This window comes from Oncorhynchus keta, chromosome 32, assembly GCF_023373465.1.
Source record: "Oncorhynchus keta strain PuntledgeMale-10-30-2019 chromosome 32, Oket_V2, whole genome shotgun sequence".
NCBI lineage: Eukaryota > Metazoa > Chordata > Actinopteri > Salmoniformes > Salmonidae > Oncorhynchus > Oncorhynchus keta.
In genome coordinates this window covers 12486898-12500907 of record NC_068452.1, presented here as the reverse complement: position 1 = coordinate 12500907, position 14010 = coordinate 12486898, and the positions used below count along the sequence as shown (strand labels likewise).

Below are 14010 nucleotides of genomic sequence, written 5' to 3'. Positions count from 1 at the left end.
TGTACGAAGGGCTCTATAAATACATTTGATTTGATTTGGTGGTTCCAACAGGTAAATAAATTGAAATAAATTTGCCCAAATGATATAATTACCCCAAAGAAAGGATTGCCAAATAATTTCCCAATATGAATGAGACCCCCTTCACCAGTAGGCTAGGCCTCACTCCAACGACAACGGAATGAGAAATGTTTTAAGGTTATACCAAGGATCATTTTGCTATTTAATTTTGAATTGTAAGACGCCTTGAAGTATCAACAAAAAATATTTCAAAATGATTTGTCAAAAAATGATTTGTCCGTACTGCTGTAACACATTGGATAACATTCACAACATGGACCAACAGTAACCATAGTAACACATTGGATAAAATTCACAACATGGACCAACAGTAACCATAGTAACACATTGGATAAAATTCACAACATGGACCAACAGTAACCATAGTAACACATTGGATAAAATTCACAACATGGAACAACAGTAACCATAGTAACATTGTTTCCCCCCCAAAATTAAAGGAAGTTTGTTCTGAGGTGTCGGTCCTGTATCTGAGAGATATAATAACAAATATATATGTGTATATATACAGTGGGGGGAAAAAAGTATTTAGTCAGCCACCAATTGTGCAAGTTCTCCCACTTAAAAAGATGAGGCCTGTAATTTTCATCATAGGTACACTTCAACTATGACAGACAAAATGAGAAAAATCCAGAAAATCACATTTTAGGATTTTTATGAATTTATTTGCAAATTATGGTTAATAAATATTTGGTCAATAACAAAAGTTTATCTCAATACTTTGTTATATACCCTTTGTACATAGTACATAGTAAACGGTCTGAATACTTATGTAGATTTTTCAGTTTATTTTAATAAATTAGCAAAAAAATCTAAAAACTTGTTTTTGGTTTGTCATTATAGTGTCACTATGTGTGTAGATTGGTGAATATTATTATTTTTTAAAATCCATTTTAGAATAAGGCTGCCATGGTAACGTAACAGAATGTGGAAAAATTGAAGGGGTTTGAATACTTTCCGAATGCATTGTGTTGTTACATCATGTAGGAGCAGTATAGACCTAGTCTGTTCATTATAGACATCTACATGACGTATTGTTACACCATGTAGGAGCAGTATGGAGGTACAGTGGGGGACAAAATTGTTGACACCCATGATAAAGATGAGATAAACGACTATAAGATAAGGAATTCAAATACTGAACTATATTGTATGTAACAAATAAAGGGAAATTATATTATTTTATACGAATACAATTGCTCAGAAAAAGAGATTTAGTTTAACATGTAATTCTCAAAAGTTAGGGGTCTGAATTATTGCCACCCATGTTTTCAATACTCCAGCACCCCCCCCCTTGGGAGGATAACGACACTGAAATGTTTTATGAGATTAGAGAACACATTGGGTGGGATCTTAGACCATTCCTCCATACAGAATCTCTCCAGGTCCTTGATGTATTTTGTATGCGCTTATGGACTGCCCTGTTCAATTCAAACCACAGGTTTTCAATGGAGTTGAAGTCCGAAGACTGCGATGGCCGTTGAAAATGTTGATATTGTGCCCAATTAACCATTTCTTTGTGGATGTTGATGTTGCTGGAAGATCCACTTATGGCCAAGTTTCAGCCTCCTAGCAGAGAGGTAACCAGGTTTTGGGATAAAATATCCTGGTAGTGGGTAAAGTTTATTTATTTATTTTATACATTTTTGCTCATCTTTATCAAGGGTATCAATAACTAGGGGCTTATTTTGATATCAAGTTATTTGGCTGAATACGAAATACAGATGTGGAGGAGATGTTTGTTTTAAATTCTCATAAAAAATCTGGACTAATCAAACAACACGTGTTGATATAATATTCTTATTAAATGGAGAGGGATAAAAACGTTTCCCAAAACTGCTTAATAATATTATAATTCATTGAAGAAGAAAAAAAGTTATCTCCTCAACTGCGTTTCCTCCCTCCAGACAGCAGATGGCGATATGTGTCTTTCAGGCGATGTTTCTACTGTGACGTATAATCTCGTGGACGGAACGCTTCTTCAACAACTGCAGCCACCTCGGTAACTCGCCAAATAACGAAGTCGGAACATTCAAGTTCTTTAGACAATTTCGTGGTTTATTTGCCACCCACTATGATTTAAACAAACGTATGTGTAAATAACTATCTACCTCATTTAATTTAATATTTACGTTGTAAGTCAATTAGCTGGCTGGTTAAATTAGCAGTAGTCTGGTAACTAATGCTAGCTAGCTAACATCTCCGACCATGAGGTCACTAAACTACTCTCCTGATAAAGAAGAGGGGGTCTGCTGGACGGAGAAAGAAGCTATCGTCAAAGAGGAGGAGGAAGAGGAGGCTGTTACAATACAAAAACAAGTAGATGGTGAGGCTGTTATCGTGAAAGAAGAAGAGAAAGGCGTTACAGTGAAAGAAGAGGAAGACGCGTTCAGAGTGAAAGAGGAGGATGTTACAGTAAAAGACGAGGAGGAAGAGAAAGACGCGTTCAGAGTGAAAGAGGAGGAGGAAGATGCCGTTTTGGGAGTGGAGGATGAAGAGGGGGAGATTACTGTCACATTGGAGGAGGACGAAGAAGAGAAGACTGGAGAACTGATTAACACCAGTAAATACAGTGAGTACTATCTTATAAAACAGGGACGTTGATCTGATTAACACCAGTGAGTACTATCATAACAGGGGCATTGATATGATTAACACCAGTAAATACAGTGAGTAGTATCTTATAAAACAGGGGCACAAACTCTGCAGTTGTTGAGCTGTGTGATTTTGCATTCTACACTTGAGTATGTTTTTGTACTGTCTGAATTGTTCATGACGTCCTCCAGTGATTTTAACTTTTCCTGTTGAAAAGTGATATATAAATACAGTAAAGTATAAACACATTAAAGGGAAGCAAATAAATGTTTTGTGCAAAATAGTGTTTTTTTTAGACAACTGGAAACTTGAAGTAGTGAGTGATGTCATGGTAAGGCCTTCAAGTAGTTGTCTTGATGGGACATCGTGATGTCATCCAAAAGGTGACTGATCTTAATGTGAATATTCTTTTTTTTTTTATCCTTCCCTATCTGTCAAGTTGGTTGTTGATCATGGCTAGAAAGCCATTTTCAAGTCTTGCTATAGACTTTCAAGACAAGTTAAGTCCAATCTGTAACTAGGCTACTCAGGAACATTCAATGTCATCTTGGTAAGCTCCTCCAGTGTAGATTTGGCCTTGTGGTTCAGGTTGTTTTCCTTTTCCTACAGTTTTTTGTATTCAGATCTCTGAAATGCACTCTACCTACGTAACATTTAGTGTCTCATTAAATTACGCTGGGAAAACAGTTTTCATGGGCACAGAAATCCTGAATACATTTCAGATTTCGCACTACTCAATGGTTCTAACCGAGAGTCACCTTAACTTTATTGACAACACCCAAATGGATATTGTCATTAGCGTAGTTCTATAATAGTTTGTCTATGTTAGGTGACGTTATGGGTCCTACAGTAGGTCTGTGTTATTGCTAGGTGAAGTTATGGGTCCTACAGTAGGTCTATGTTGTTAGGTGAAGTTATGGGTCCTACAGTAGGTCTCTTATTGTTAGGTGAAGTTATGGGTCCAACAGTAGGTCTCTTATTGTTAGGTGAAGTTATGGGTCCAACAGTAGGTCTCTTATTGTTAGGTGAAGTTATGGGTCCTACAGTAGGTCTGTGATATTGTTAGGTGAAGTTATGGGTCCTACAATAGGTCTATGTTAGGTGGGTCCTACAGTAGGTCTATGTTATTGTTAGGTGAAGTTATGGGTCCTACAGTAGGTCTATGGCAGGTATTCCCAAACTGGAGTATGCCGTCAGGGGTACGCCAAGTAATAATGTGATTCACATTTTTTTAAATGTACAAATAATACATTTTCTTAACATTTTCCAAACTGACAATTTATATTTTCCAATGGGGCGTTACATTTGGGTGAGGTTTGTTTCTCACCCGAGTAGCCTCCTTTCATTGCCAAAAATACAATTAAACCATCTAGTGTTCAGCGAAATAGCAACACCATGTCAAATACAGGTAGCGTAGTCAAATAATTGACTTCCAATCACATTAACCGTTACTCTCTCGCGGGAATTCCAAAAATGTATGTAGCCAAATGTGGCTGCTGCTCATGTTGGTATCTGTACTGATGGTGCAGGGAGACATTTCTTTCCTCCTGATGACCAGGTGGTGAATCGCATCTCTGCATGTCTGGCAGACATATCAGTGTGGATGACGGATCACCACCTCAAGCTGAACCTCGGCAAGACGGAGCTGCTCTTCCTCCCGGGGAAGGACTGCCCGTTCCATGATCTCGCCATCACGGTTGACAACTCCATTGTGTCCTCCTCCCAGAGCGCTAAGAACCTTGGCGTGATCCTGGACAACACCCTGTCGTTCTCAACTAACATCAAGGCGGTGGCCCGTTCCTGTAGGTTCATGCTCTACAACATCCGCAGAGTACGACCCTGCCTCACACAGGAAGCGGCGCAGGTCCTAATCCAGGCACTTGTCATCTCCCGTCTGGATTACTGCAACTCGCTGTTGGCTGGGCTCCCTGCCTGTGCCATTAAACCCCTACAACTCATCCAGAACGCTGCAGCCCGTCTGGTGTTCAACCTTCCCAAGTTCTCTCACGTCACCCCGCTCCTCCGCTCTCTCCACTGGCTTCCAGTTGAAGCTCGCATCCGCTACAAGACCATGGTGCTTGCCTACGGAGCTGTGAGGGGAACGGCACCTCAGTACCTCCAGGCTCTGATCAGGCCCTACACCCAAACAAGGGCACTGCGTTCATCCACCTCTGGCCTGCTCGCCTCCCTACCACTGAGGAAGTACAGTTCCCGCTCAGCCCAGTCAAAACTGTTCGCTGCTCTGGCTCCCCAATGGTGGAACAAACTCCCTCACGACGCCAGGACAGCGGAGTCAATCACCACCTTCCGGAGACACCTGAAACCCCACCTCTTTAAGGAATACCTAGGATAGGATAAAGTAATCCTTCTCACCCCCCCCCCTTAAAAGATTTAGATGCACTATTGTAAAGTGGCTGTTCCACTGGATGTCATAAGGTGAATGCACCAATTTGTAAGTCGCTCTGGATAAGAGCGTCTGCTAAATGACTTAAATGTAATGTAATGTAAATGAGACATAGTAGAGTGGTAACGCGCATCAAGCAGTTGCTCCCGATGCCACTTAGATTCACTGCAACATCTACCAAGAGGCTCTTGGGTACACTGCAGCATCTACTGACAGGCTCTTGGGTACACTGCAGCATCTACCGACAGGCTCTTGGGTACACTGCAGCATCTAGCGACATGCTCTTGCTGCCAAGGGAATGACTGACATCTTGGAAAACATTTTTGGACACTATAGTGATAATGGTTAACTTTGTTAAAGCAAGGCCCCTGAACTCTCGTGTATTTTCTGCACTATGCAATGATATGGGCAGCAACCATGTAACGCTTTTACAACATACAGAAGTGTGCTGGTTATCAAGGGGCAAAGTATTGACACATTTTTTTAGATTGAGAGCTTAACGTTTTCTTTACTGACCATAATTTTCACTTGTCTGACCGCTTGCATGATGACGAGTTTCTCACACGACTGGCCTATCTGGGTGATCTTTTTTCTGGCCTGAATGATCTGAATCTAGGATTACAGGGACTCTCCGCAACTATGTTCAATGTGCGGGACAAAATTGAGGCTATGATTTAAGAAGTAGGTGCTGTTCTCTGTCTGCATTACCAAGGACAACACACAGGTCTTTCCATCATTGTATGATTTTTTTGTGTGCAAATGAATTCAAGCTTACGGACTATGTCAAATGTGATATAGCGAAGCAAGTTGGGTGCGCAATTACGCAGGTACTTTCCCGAAACGGATGACACACAACTGGATTCGTTATCCCTTTCATGCCCTGCCTCCAGTCCACTTACCGATATCTTAACAAGAGAACCTCATCGAAATTGCAACAAGCGGTTCTGTGAAAATGTTATTTAATCTGAAGGATTGGGCTGCGCTCAGATTATCCTGCCTTAGCAACCTATGTGAGAGTGGATTCTCGGCCCTCACTAGCATGAAACTAAATACAGGCACAGATTGTGTGCTGAAAATGATTTAAGACTGAGACTCTCCAATACAACCCAACATTGCAGTTATGTGCATCCTTTCAAGCACACCCTTCTCATTAACCTGTAGTGAGTTATTCACAATTTTCAATGAACAAAGAAGTTTTAATTTTAAGATGGTTAAATAAAGAGCAAAATTATTTATTTTTATTATTATTTGTGCCCTGGTCCTCTGTCAACTGTCAAATAATTTAACAGATGTCAATTGTTGTACAACTTCATGGGTACGCTCTGGGCATCATCTTTTACCTTAAATAAACAGTGGATTTCTGCTGTTGTGGGCCTTTAACCATCTGTCTGACTTTGTCGTTCACACAGGAGAGAGACGTGACTATCGTGGATCATCTGGGGAGCCTCAACAACATCATGATGCTGACGAGGCAGAGAAGACTCTCTCCAGATCTGAACTCCTCAAGAAACACCAGCAGAGACCCACAGGGAAAAAATCTATCTACTGCTCTGACTGTGGGAAACATTGCAAATCTTCATCAAAACTTAAAATACACCAGCGAGTACACACAGGAGAGAAACCTTATAGTTGTGATCAGTGTGGCAAGAGTTTTACGAAGTCAAACAACCTGGTATCACACCAGAGAACACACACAGGAGAGCAGCCATATAGCTGTAAGCAATGTGGGAGGAGTTTTTCTCAGTCAAACAGCCTGGATAGACACCAAAGAACACACACAGGAGAGAAGCCTTATAGCTGTGATCAGTGTGGGAAGAGTTTTACTCAGTCAAGCAACCTGGTATCACACCAGAGAACACACACAGGAGAGCAGTCATATAGCTGAGAGCAATGTGACAAGAGATACTCTCATTCAAGTGGTCTGATTAAATATCAGAAAATACGTGCACGAGATCCACAGAGTGTAGAATGATCTCCAACACCAGACCTGGGTAGTAGAACACAGTGTGTAGAATGATCTCCAACACCAGACCTGGGTAGTAGAACACAGAGTGTAGAATGACTAACACCAGACCTATATACATCAAATCACATTTTATTTGTCACACACTTGTTTAGTTAGCAATGTTATTGCGGGTGTAGCAAAATGCTTGTGTTTCTAGCTCCAACAGTCCAGTAATATCTAACAAGTAATATCTAACAATACACACAATCTAAAGGAATGGAATTAAGAATATATAAATATTTGGACGAGTGATGTCAGAGCGGCATAGACTAAGATACAATAGTATAGGGTAAAATACAGTATATACATATGAGATGAGTAATACATAGACTAAGATACAGTAGAATAGGATAGAATACAGTATATAAATATGAGATGAGTAATACATAGACTAAGATACAGTAGAATAGGATAGAATACAGTATATTCATATGAGATGAGTAATGCCAGATGTGTAAACCTTTATTAAAGTGACTAGTGTTCCATTCCTTAAAGTGGCCAATGATTTCAAGTCTGTGTATGTAGGCAGCAGCCTCTGTGTTAGTGACGGCTATTTAACAGTCTGATGGCCTTGAGATTGAAAATGCACCTTTACTGACCTCGCATTCTAGATGATAGCGGGGTGAACAGGCAGTAGCTCAGGTAATAACAAAGAACAAATGTGTGCCTGAGGGGAAATGAACTTTTATACATCCAAAAGGGGTGAGAAATTACACCAATATCAGTGGACAATTTGCACTAATGTAAATTAACATCGATGATGGAACATACTCCCTTTTGCTGACGTGATGAACCACTAAGGGGACATAAATATTTACCATCTAAAGCATGTGTGACCTCTCACCTCTTTGGCTGTAGAAGTGTACTTCCTAACCAGGAGAGGATGGCTGAAGAGGGATGGAAGGATGAATGGATCAGTCAGTCAATAAAGTGTAGAGCTGCTGTCTATGCTGTCTGACACAATCACTATTTTAGTAGTTCATTAAAGTGAATTAGGCTTTATGACTGATGAATACCAACGATCAATCACTTAGATCATGTATTTTCAGGTAGAGATACATCCTTGGGACGTCCTTAGCCCTTTGAAGTTGACATTTAAAATCATTAGGTAGGGGTTACGGTTGGGGTTTAGGGTAGGGATGTCCTAACGACCCCGGATAGCATTGACCATTGTGCATTCTTCGGTCTCTTTTACATAGCCGGTGTAAAATAAATGAGTGTTTCAGACAGCGGGGTTACTCAGAGGAATGTCTGGATGAGTGTTTCAGACAGTGGGGTTACTCAGAGGAATGGCTTGATGAGTGTTTCAGACAGGGGTTACTCAGAGGAATGGCTGGATGAGTGTTTCAGACAGTGGGGTTACTCAGAGGAATGGCTTGATGAGTGTTTCAGACAGCGGGGTTACTCAGAGGAATGTCTGGATGAGTGTTTCAGACAGTGGGGTTACCCAGAGGAATGGCTTGATGAGTGTTTCAGACAGTGGGGTTACTCAGAGGAATGGCTGGATGAGTGTTTCAGACAGTGGGGTTACTCAAAGGAATGGCTGGATGAGTGTTTCAGACAGCGGGGTTACTCAGAGGAATGGCTTGATGAGTGTTTCAGACAGCGGGGTTACCCAGAGGAATGGCTGGATGAGTGTTTCAGACAGCGGGGTTACCCAGAGGAATGGCTGGATGAATGTTTAAGACAGCGGGGTTACCCAGAGGAATGGCTGGATGAGTGTTTCAGACAGCGGGGTTACCCAGAGGAATGGCTGGATGAGTGTTTCAGAAAGCAGGGTTACCCAGAGGAATGGCTTGATGAGTGTTTCAGACAGCGGGGTTACCCAGAGGAATGGCTGGATGAGTGTTTCAGACAGCGGGGTTACCCAGAGGAATGGGTAAAAATACAGTGGTGGAAAAAATACCCAACTGTCATACTTGAGTAAAGAAAACATTTCAAATGTAATTATAATTTTTGTAAATTTAAAACAAAAACATAACTGTTTGTACTCATATGTAACCAAATAGTGGCTGCAACTAAGTTACTAAGTCTTTCACCAGACTATTGTTACACTGGTGAGTAAAAACTCATGCTCCCTACACTTGAACTTTTTTGTCTGAAAATAAAATGTACATTTTCCTCAACTGCGTCCAGTCAGCAGATGGACAAGATGCCGCTTAGGCCGCCCGTTGTGACTCCGTCAATAATTCAGCAGAGCAAGTTTGTATGAAGGTCTGGTTATTAAATGGGTTCATAGTTCAATAGTAATATCCTCTAAAACCCTCTGGTGATGAACTTTGCTGCCCTGTTTCAAGTTGTCCACATGGCTGGGAGAACCTATTCAAGTAAGTAAGTAAATACATTTTGGAAATGAAAAACAACAATGTAGTATTATCTAACTAGCTACAGTCCCTGCTAACTCAAATGAGCTGCTAAATGAGCTAACTAGACAACTTCAAATTCTGTATAGATAGATAGCTAAGTTAATGAAATATCACCAGCTACCTGACTTCATATTAGCTAGCTATCTATTTATCACTGTAAAAACTCCAAATGTATTTGTAGGTAGCAAGCTAACAGCCATGGAGGAGGGTGAAAGGATAGCAGCCCCAACTGTCAGTGAGAGAGGAGGCTATTCAGGATAGGGAAGGTACTTTTGTGTTGCTCCTGTCCCTAGAAGTGAGGATGGAGATAATAGTAACATAATATTCAGTGTGATGTAATTTGACTACAATGAAGCATGTTTCTTGTGAAATGCTAATTAATTACTTAAAAATCATACAATGTGATTTTCTGGATTTTTGTTTTAGATTCCGTCTCTCACAGTTGAAGTGTACCTATGATAAAAATTATGTTTTGTAAGTAGAAAAACCTGCAAAACTGTCAGTGTATCAAATACTTGTTCTCCCCACTGTATGTAAATAAGGTATTCCTGTTTTGTCATTATGGGGTATGGTGTGTAGATTAATGAGGATCACAATATTATTTAATACATTTTAGAATAAGGGTGTAACATAAAAAAATGTGGAAAAAGTCAAGGGGTCTGAATACTTTCTAAATGCTCTGAATATGCTGTTGGTTTACTGTTAGAATAAGTTGTATGACCACCAATACTGTTCCACGATTCACAGACCTAGAAAATACATGGCCAACCTTGCTGCTAGAGATCTAGCTACTGGGTGTGTAGGTTTCTGTTCCAGCCCTGCACTAACAGCTGACATTGTGCTGATTATTTGGATTAGACACTATTCAACTATTCAATCATGTCTTGATTTGGAGTCAGATGAATGTCTATACCCACTGCCCATTTCCACAGGTGTTCTTCATGATAGGAAATAAAGTGGTGATTCACAGAAAAAAGTATAGTGTCTTTTTGGGTCATTGAACATTCCCTGTTTGTCTGTTTTTTTGGGTTGTTACTCTAATTTAGTCTGATAGTGCACAATCATTACTTAATTCTGCTACATTTAAAAATTATTTGTTTAATTTAGTCTTTATTTAACTAGGCTCATGTGGTTTGTAATTTCGATAATGAAACAGGATTTGCTAATCCTCCCACATTGTTTCCATGTTGCTGAGATGTTTTCTCCATTTGAAATGATACTGTTAGAAATAGGTAAAGCACTCACACATCTGAGAACTTATGTGTGCTAATCATTAGTTAATAACTTGACAGAAAACAAAAGGCTGATTTATGCTGATCAGTGTGTGGATTTTGTTTTTCATCAGACAATTAATGAGGCTCATAATGGGGCTGACCATGTTGAAGGAGAGCAGTTTAGACTCATAATGAGGCTGACCATGTTGAAGGAGAGCAGATTAGACTCATAATAAAGCCTCACCATGTTGAAGGAGAGCAGATTAGACTCATAATGATGCTCACCATATTGAAGCAGACCAGATTAGACTCATAATGATGCTGACAATGTTGAAGGAGAGCAGATTAGACTCATAATGAGGCTCACCATGTTGAAGGAGACCAGATTAGACTCATAATGATGCTCACCATATTGAAGCAGACCAGATTAGACTCATAATGATGCTGACAATGTTGAAGGAGAGCAGATTAGACTCATAATGAGGCTCACCATGTTGAAGGAGACCAGATTAGACTCATAATGAGCCTCACCATGTTGAAGGAGAGCAGATTAGACTCATAATGATGCTGACCATGTTGAAGGAGAGCAGATTAGACTCATAATGAGGCTCACCATGTTGAAGGAGACCAGATTAGACTCATAATGATGCTGACCATGTTGAAGGAAAGCAGATTAGACTCATAATGAGGCTCACCATGTTGAATGAGACCAGATTAGACTCTTAATGAGCCTCACCATATTGAAGCAGACCAGATTAGACTCATAATGATGCTGACAATGTTGAAGGAGACCAGATTAGACTCATAATGAGGCTCACCATGTTGAAGGAGACCAGATTAGACTCATAATGAGCCTCACCATGTTGAAGCAGGCCAGATTAGACTCATAATGATGCTGACCATGTTGAAGGAGAGCAGATTAGACTCATAATGATGCTGACCATGTTGAAGGAGAGCAGATTAGACTCATAATGAGGCTCACCATGTTGAAGGAGACCAGATTAGACTCATAATGATGCTGACCATGTTGAAGGAAAGCAGATTAGACTCATAATGAGGCTCACCATGTTGAATGAGACCAGATTAGACTCTTAATGAGCCTCACCATATTGAAGCAGACCAGATTAGACTCATAATGATGCTGACAATGTTGAAGGAGACCAGATTAGACTCATAATGAGGCTCACCATGTTGAAGGAGACCAGATTAGACTCATAATGAGCCTCACCATGTTGAAGCAGGCCAGATTAGACTCATAATGATGCTGACCATGTTGAAGGAGAGCAGATTAGACTCATAATGATGCTGACCATGTTGAAGGAGACCAGATTAGACTCATAATAAAGCCTCACCATGTTGAAGGAGACCAGATTAGACTCATAATGATGCTGACCATGTTGAAGGAGAGCAGATTAGACTCATAATGAGGCTCACCATGTTGAAGGAGACCAGATTAGACTCATAATGATGCTGACCATGTTGAAGGAGAGCAGATTAGACTCATAATGAGGCTCACCATGTTGAAGGAGACCAGATTAGACTCATAATGATGCTGACCATGTTGAAGGAAAGCAGATTAGACTCATAATGAGGCTCACCATGTTGAATGAGACCAGATTAGACTCTTAATGAGCCTCACCATATTGAAGCAGACCAGATTAGACTCATAATGATGCTGACAATGTTGAAGGAGACCAGATTAGACTCATAATGAGGCTCACCATGTTGAAGGAGACCAGATTAGACTCAAAATGAGCCTCACCATGTTGAAGCAGGCCAGATTAGACTCATAATGATGCTGACCATGTTGAAGGAGAGCAGATTAGACTCATAATGATGCTGACCATGTTGAAGGAGACCAGATTAGACTCATAATGATGCTGACCATGTTGAAGGAGAGCAGATTATACTCATAATGAGGCTCACCATGTTGAAGGAGACCAGATTAGACTCATAATGATGCTGACCATGTTGAAGGAGAGCAGATTAGACTCATAATGAGGCTCACCATGTTGAATGAGACCAGATTAGACTCTTAATGAGCCTCACCATATTGAAGCAGACCAGATTAGACTCATAATGATGCTGACAATGTTGAAGGAGAGCAGATTAGACTCATAATGAGCCTCACCATGTTGAAGCATGCCAGATTAGACTCATAATGATGCTGACCATGTTGAAGGAGAGCAGATTAGACTCATAATGATGCTGACCATGTTGAAGGAGAGCAGATTAGACTCATAATGATGCTGACCATGTTGAAGGAGACCAGATTAGACTCATATTTAGTGGTGGAGAAAGTACCCAATTGTCATACTTGAGTAAAAGTATAGATACCTTAATAGAAAGTTACCCAGTAAAATACTACTTTAGTAAAAGTCAAAGTATTTGGTTTTAAATATACTTAAGTATCAAAAGTAAATGTATGAATAATTTAAAATTCCTTATATTAAGCAAACCAGACGGAACCATTGTCTTGTTTTTTTATTTACGGATAGCCAGGGGCACACTCCAACACTCAGACATAATTTACAAACGAAGCATTTGTGTTTAGTGAGTCCGTCCGAGCAGAGGCAGTAGGGACGACCAGGGATGTTCTCTGTTTAGTGAGTCTGTCAGGAATGAGCAATGAATGGATAGTTAAGGCATCCAATGGTTCTAAGGATGAATTTAGCCATAAGACGGTTTTGAGATACCGTTCGGTGATTAACACTAGTAAGTACTGTCTTAAAAACAGAGGCACAAACTCTGCAGTTGTTGAACTAATGTTTGGTGTTGAAGCGGAAATCTGCAATTGCTACATCCATATTGTGACTTAAATTATTTATTTATAGCCATTGATTCCTGAAGAATATAACACATGCCTCATGAGCGTAGTTCAACTGTTGTACCCCATCAGAACCCCAAATAAGCTTTTTTTACTCCAATGTTTAGAAACAATGTAAATCAACACTGTATAGCCTCAACATGGTTAAAACTATCATGTTGATATCAGGGAAGGTCAGTCCTTGCATCCATAGGTCTGTCTGTAGTTACATTTCTCCAATCCCATAATCATCTTATTACCAAAACAGTGGTGGAATGACAGATGTGTTATTGTTTGAACTGTAGATTGCAGGGTGGTTGTTTTTTAAACAGCAGCAAAATGACTGCCCAGAGACTTGGTTTGGTGAACAGCTGAGGGATGGGGGCTGGAGAAGTGTAACCACCCTCAAATTCATAGAGAAAGCTATTGTAGCAACCATAACCCAACACCTAGCAACTTCGTCAAGAAGTTCAGACATCTTGGCGTAACAGTTATAAGGTGTTGGCTTGACAGTCACTGGACCCAGGTTTGAGTTCAGCTCA

At 40.3% G+C, this 14010-nt stretch overlaps 4 protein-coding genes across 7 annotated transcripts in view; 2 read left to right on the top strand and 2 right to left on the bottom strand.

Annotated features, from left to right (window-relative positions):
- LOC118365743 (zinc finger protein ZFP2-like) overlaps positions 1-14010 on the bottom strand; it is a 426011-nt gene that overhangs the window by 209241 nt on the left and 202760 nt on the right. The gene's annotated exons all lie outside the window — the stretch shown is intronic.
- The window catches only part of LOC127914402 (uncharacterized), a 267695-nt gene that overhangs the window by 218370 nt on the left and 35315 nt on the right, over positions 1-14010 (bottom strand). The gene's annotated exons all lie outside the window — the stretch shown is intronic.
- LOC118373987 (zinc finger protein OZF-like) overlaps positions 2021-14010 on the top strand; it is a 96452-nt gene continuing 84462 nt past the window's right edge. For 2 of the 4 annotated variants that reach the window (XR_008088206.1, XM_052490209.1), the window contains exon 1: positions 2021-2650. Coding sequence is in view for 3 of the 4 variants with exons in the window: in XM_052490209.1 (XP_052346169.1) it covers positions 2287-2650 (364 nt within the window). In the remaining variant the exon portion in view is untranslated. Of the gene's footprint in view, positions 2651-6486; positions 10407-14010 lie in introns of those variants that run through there. The other 2 variants (XM_052490210.1, XM_052490211.1) reach the window with 2 other exon arrangements.
- The window catches only part of LOC127914401 (uncharacterized), a 143172-nt gene continuing 133401 nt past the window's right edge, over positions 4240-14010 (top strand). Inside the window, exon 1 of the mRNA XM_052490253.1 lies at positions 4240-5109. Coding sequence (XP_052346213.1) covers positions 4277-5026 — 750 coding nt within the window. The 5' untranslated portion in view covers positions 4240-4276 and the 3' untranslated portion in view covers positions 5027-5109. The remainder of the gene's footprint in view (positions 5110-14010) is intronic.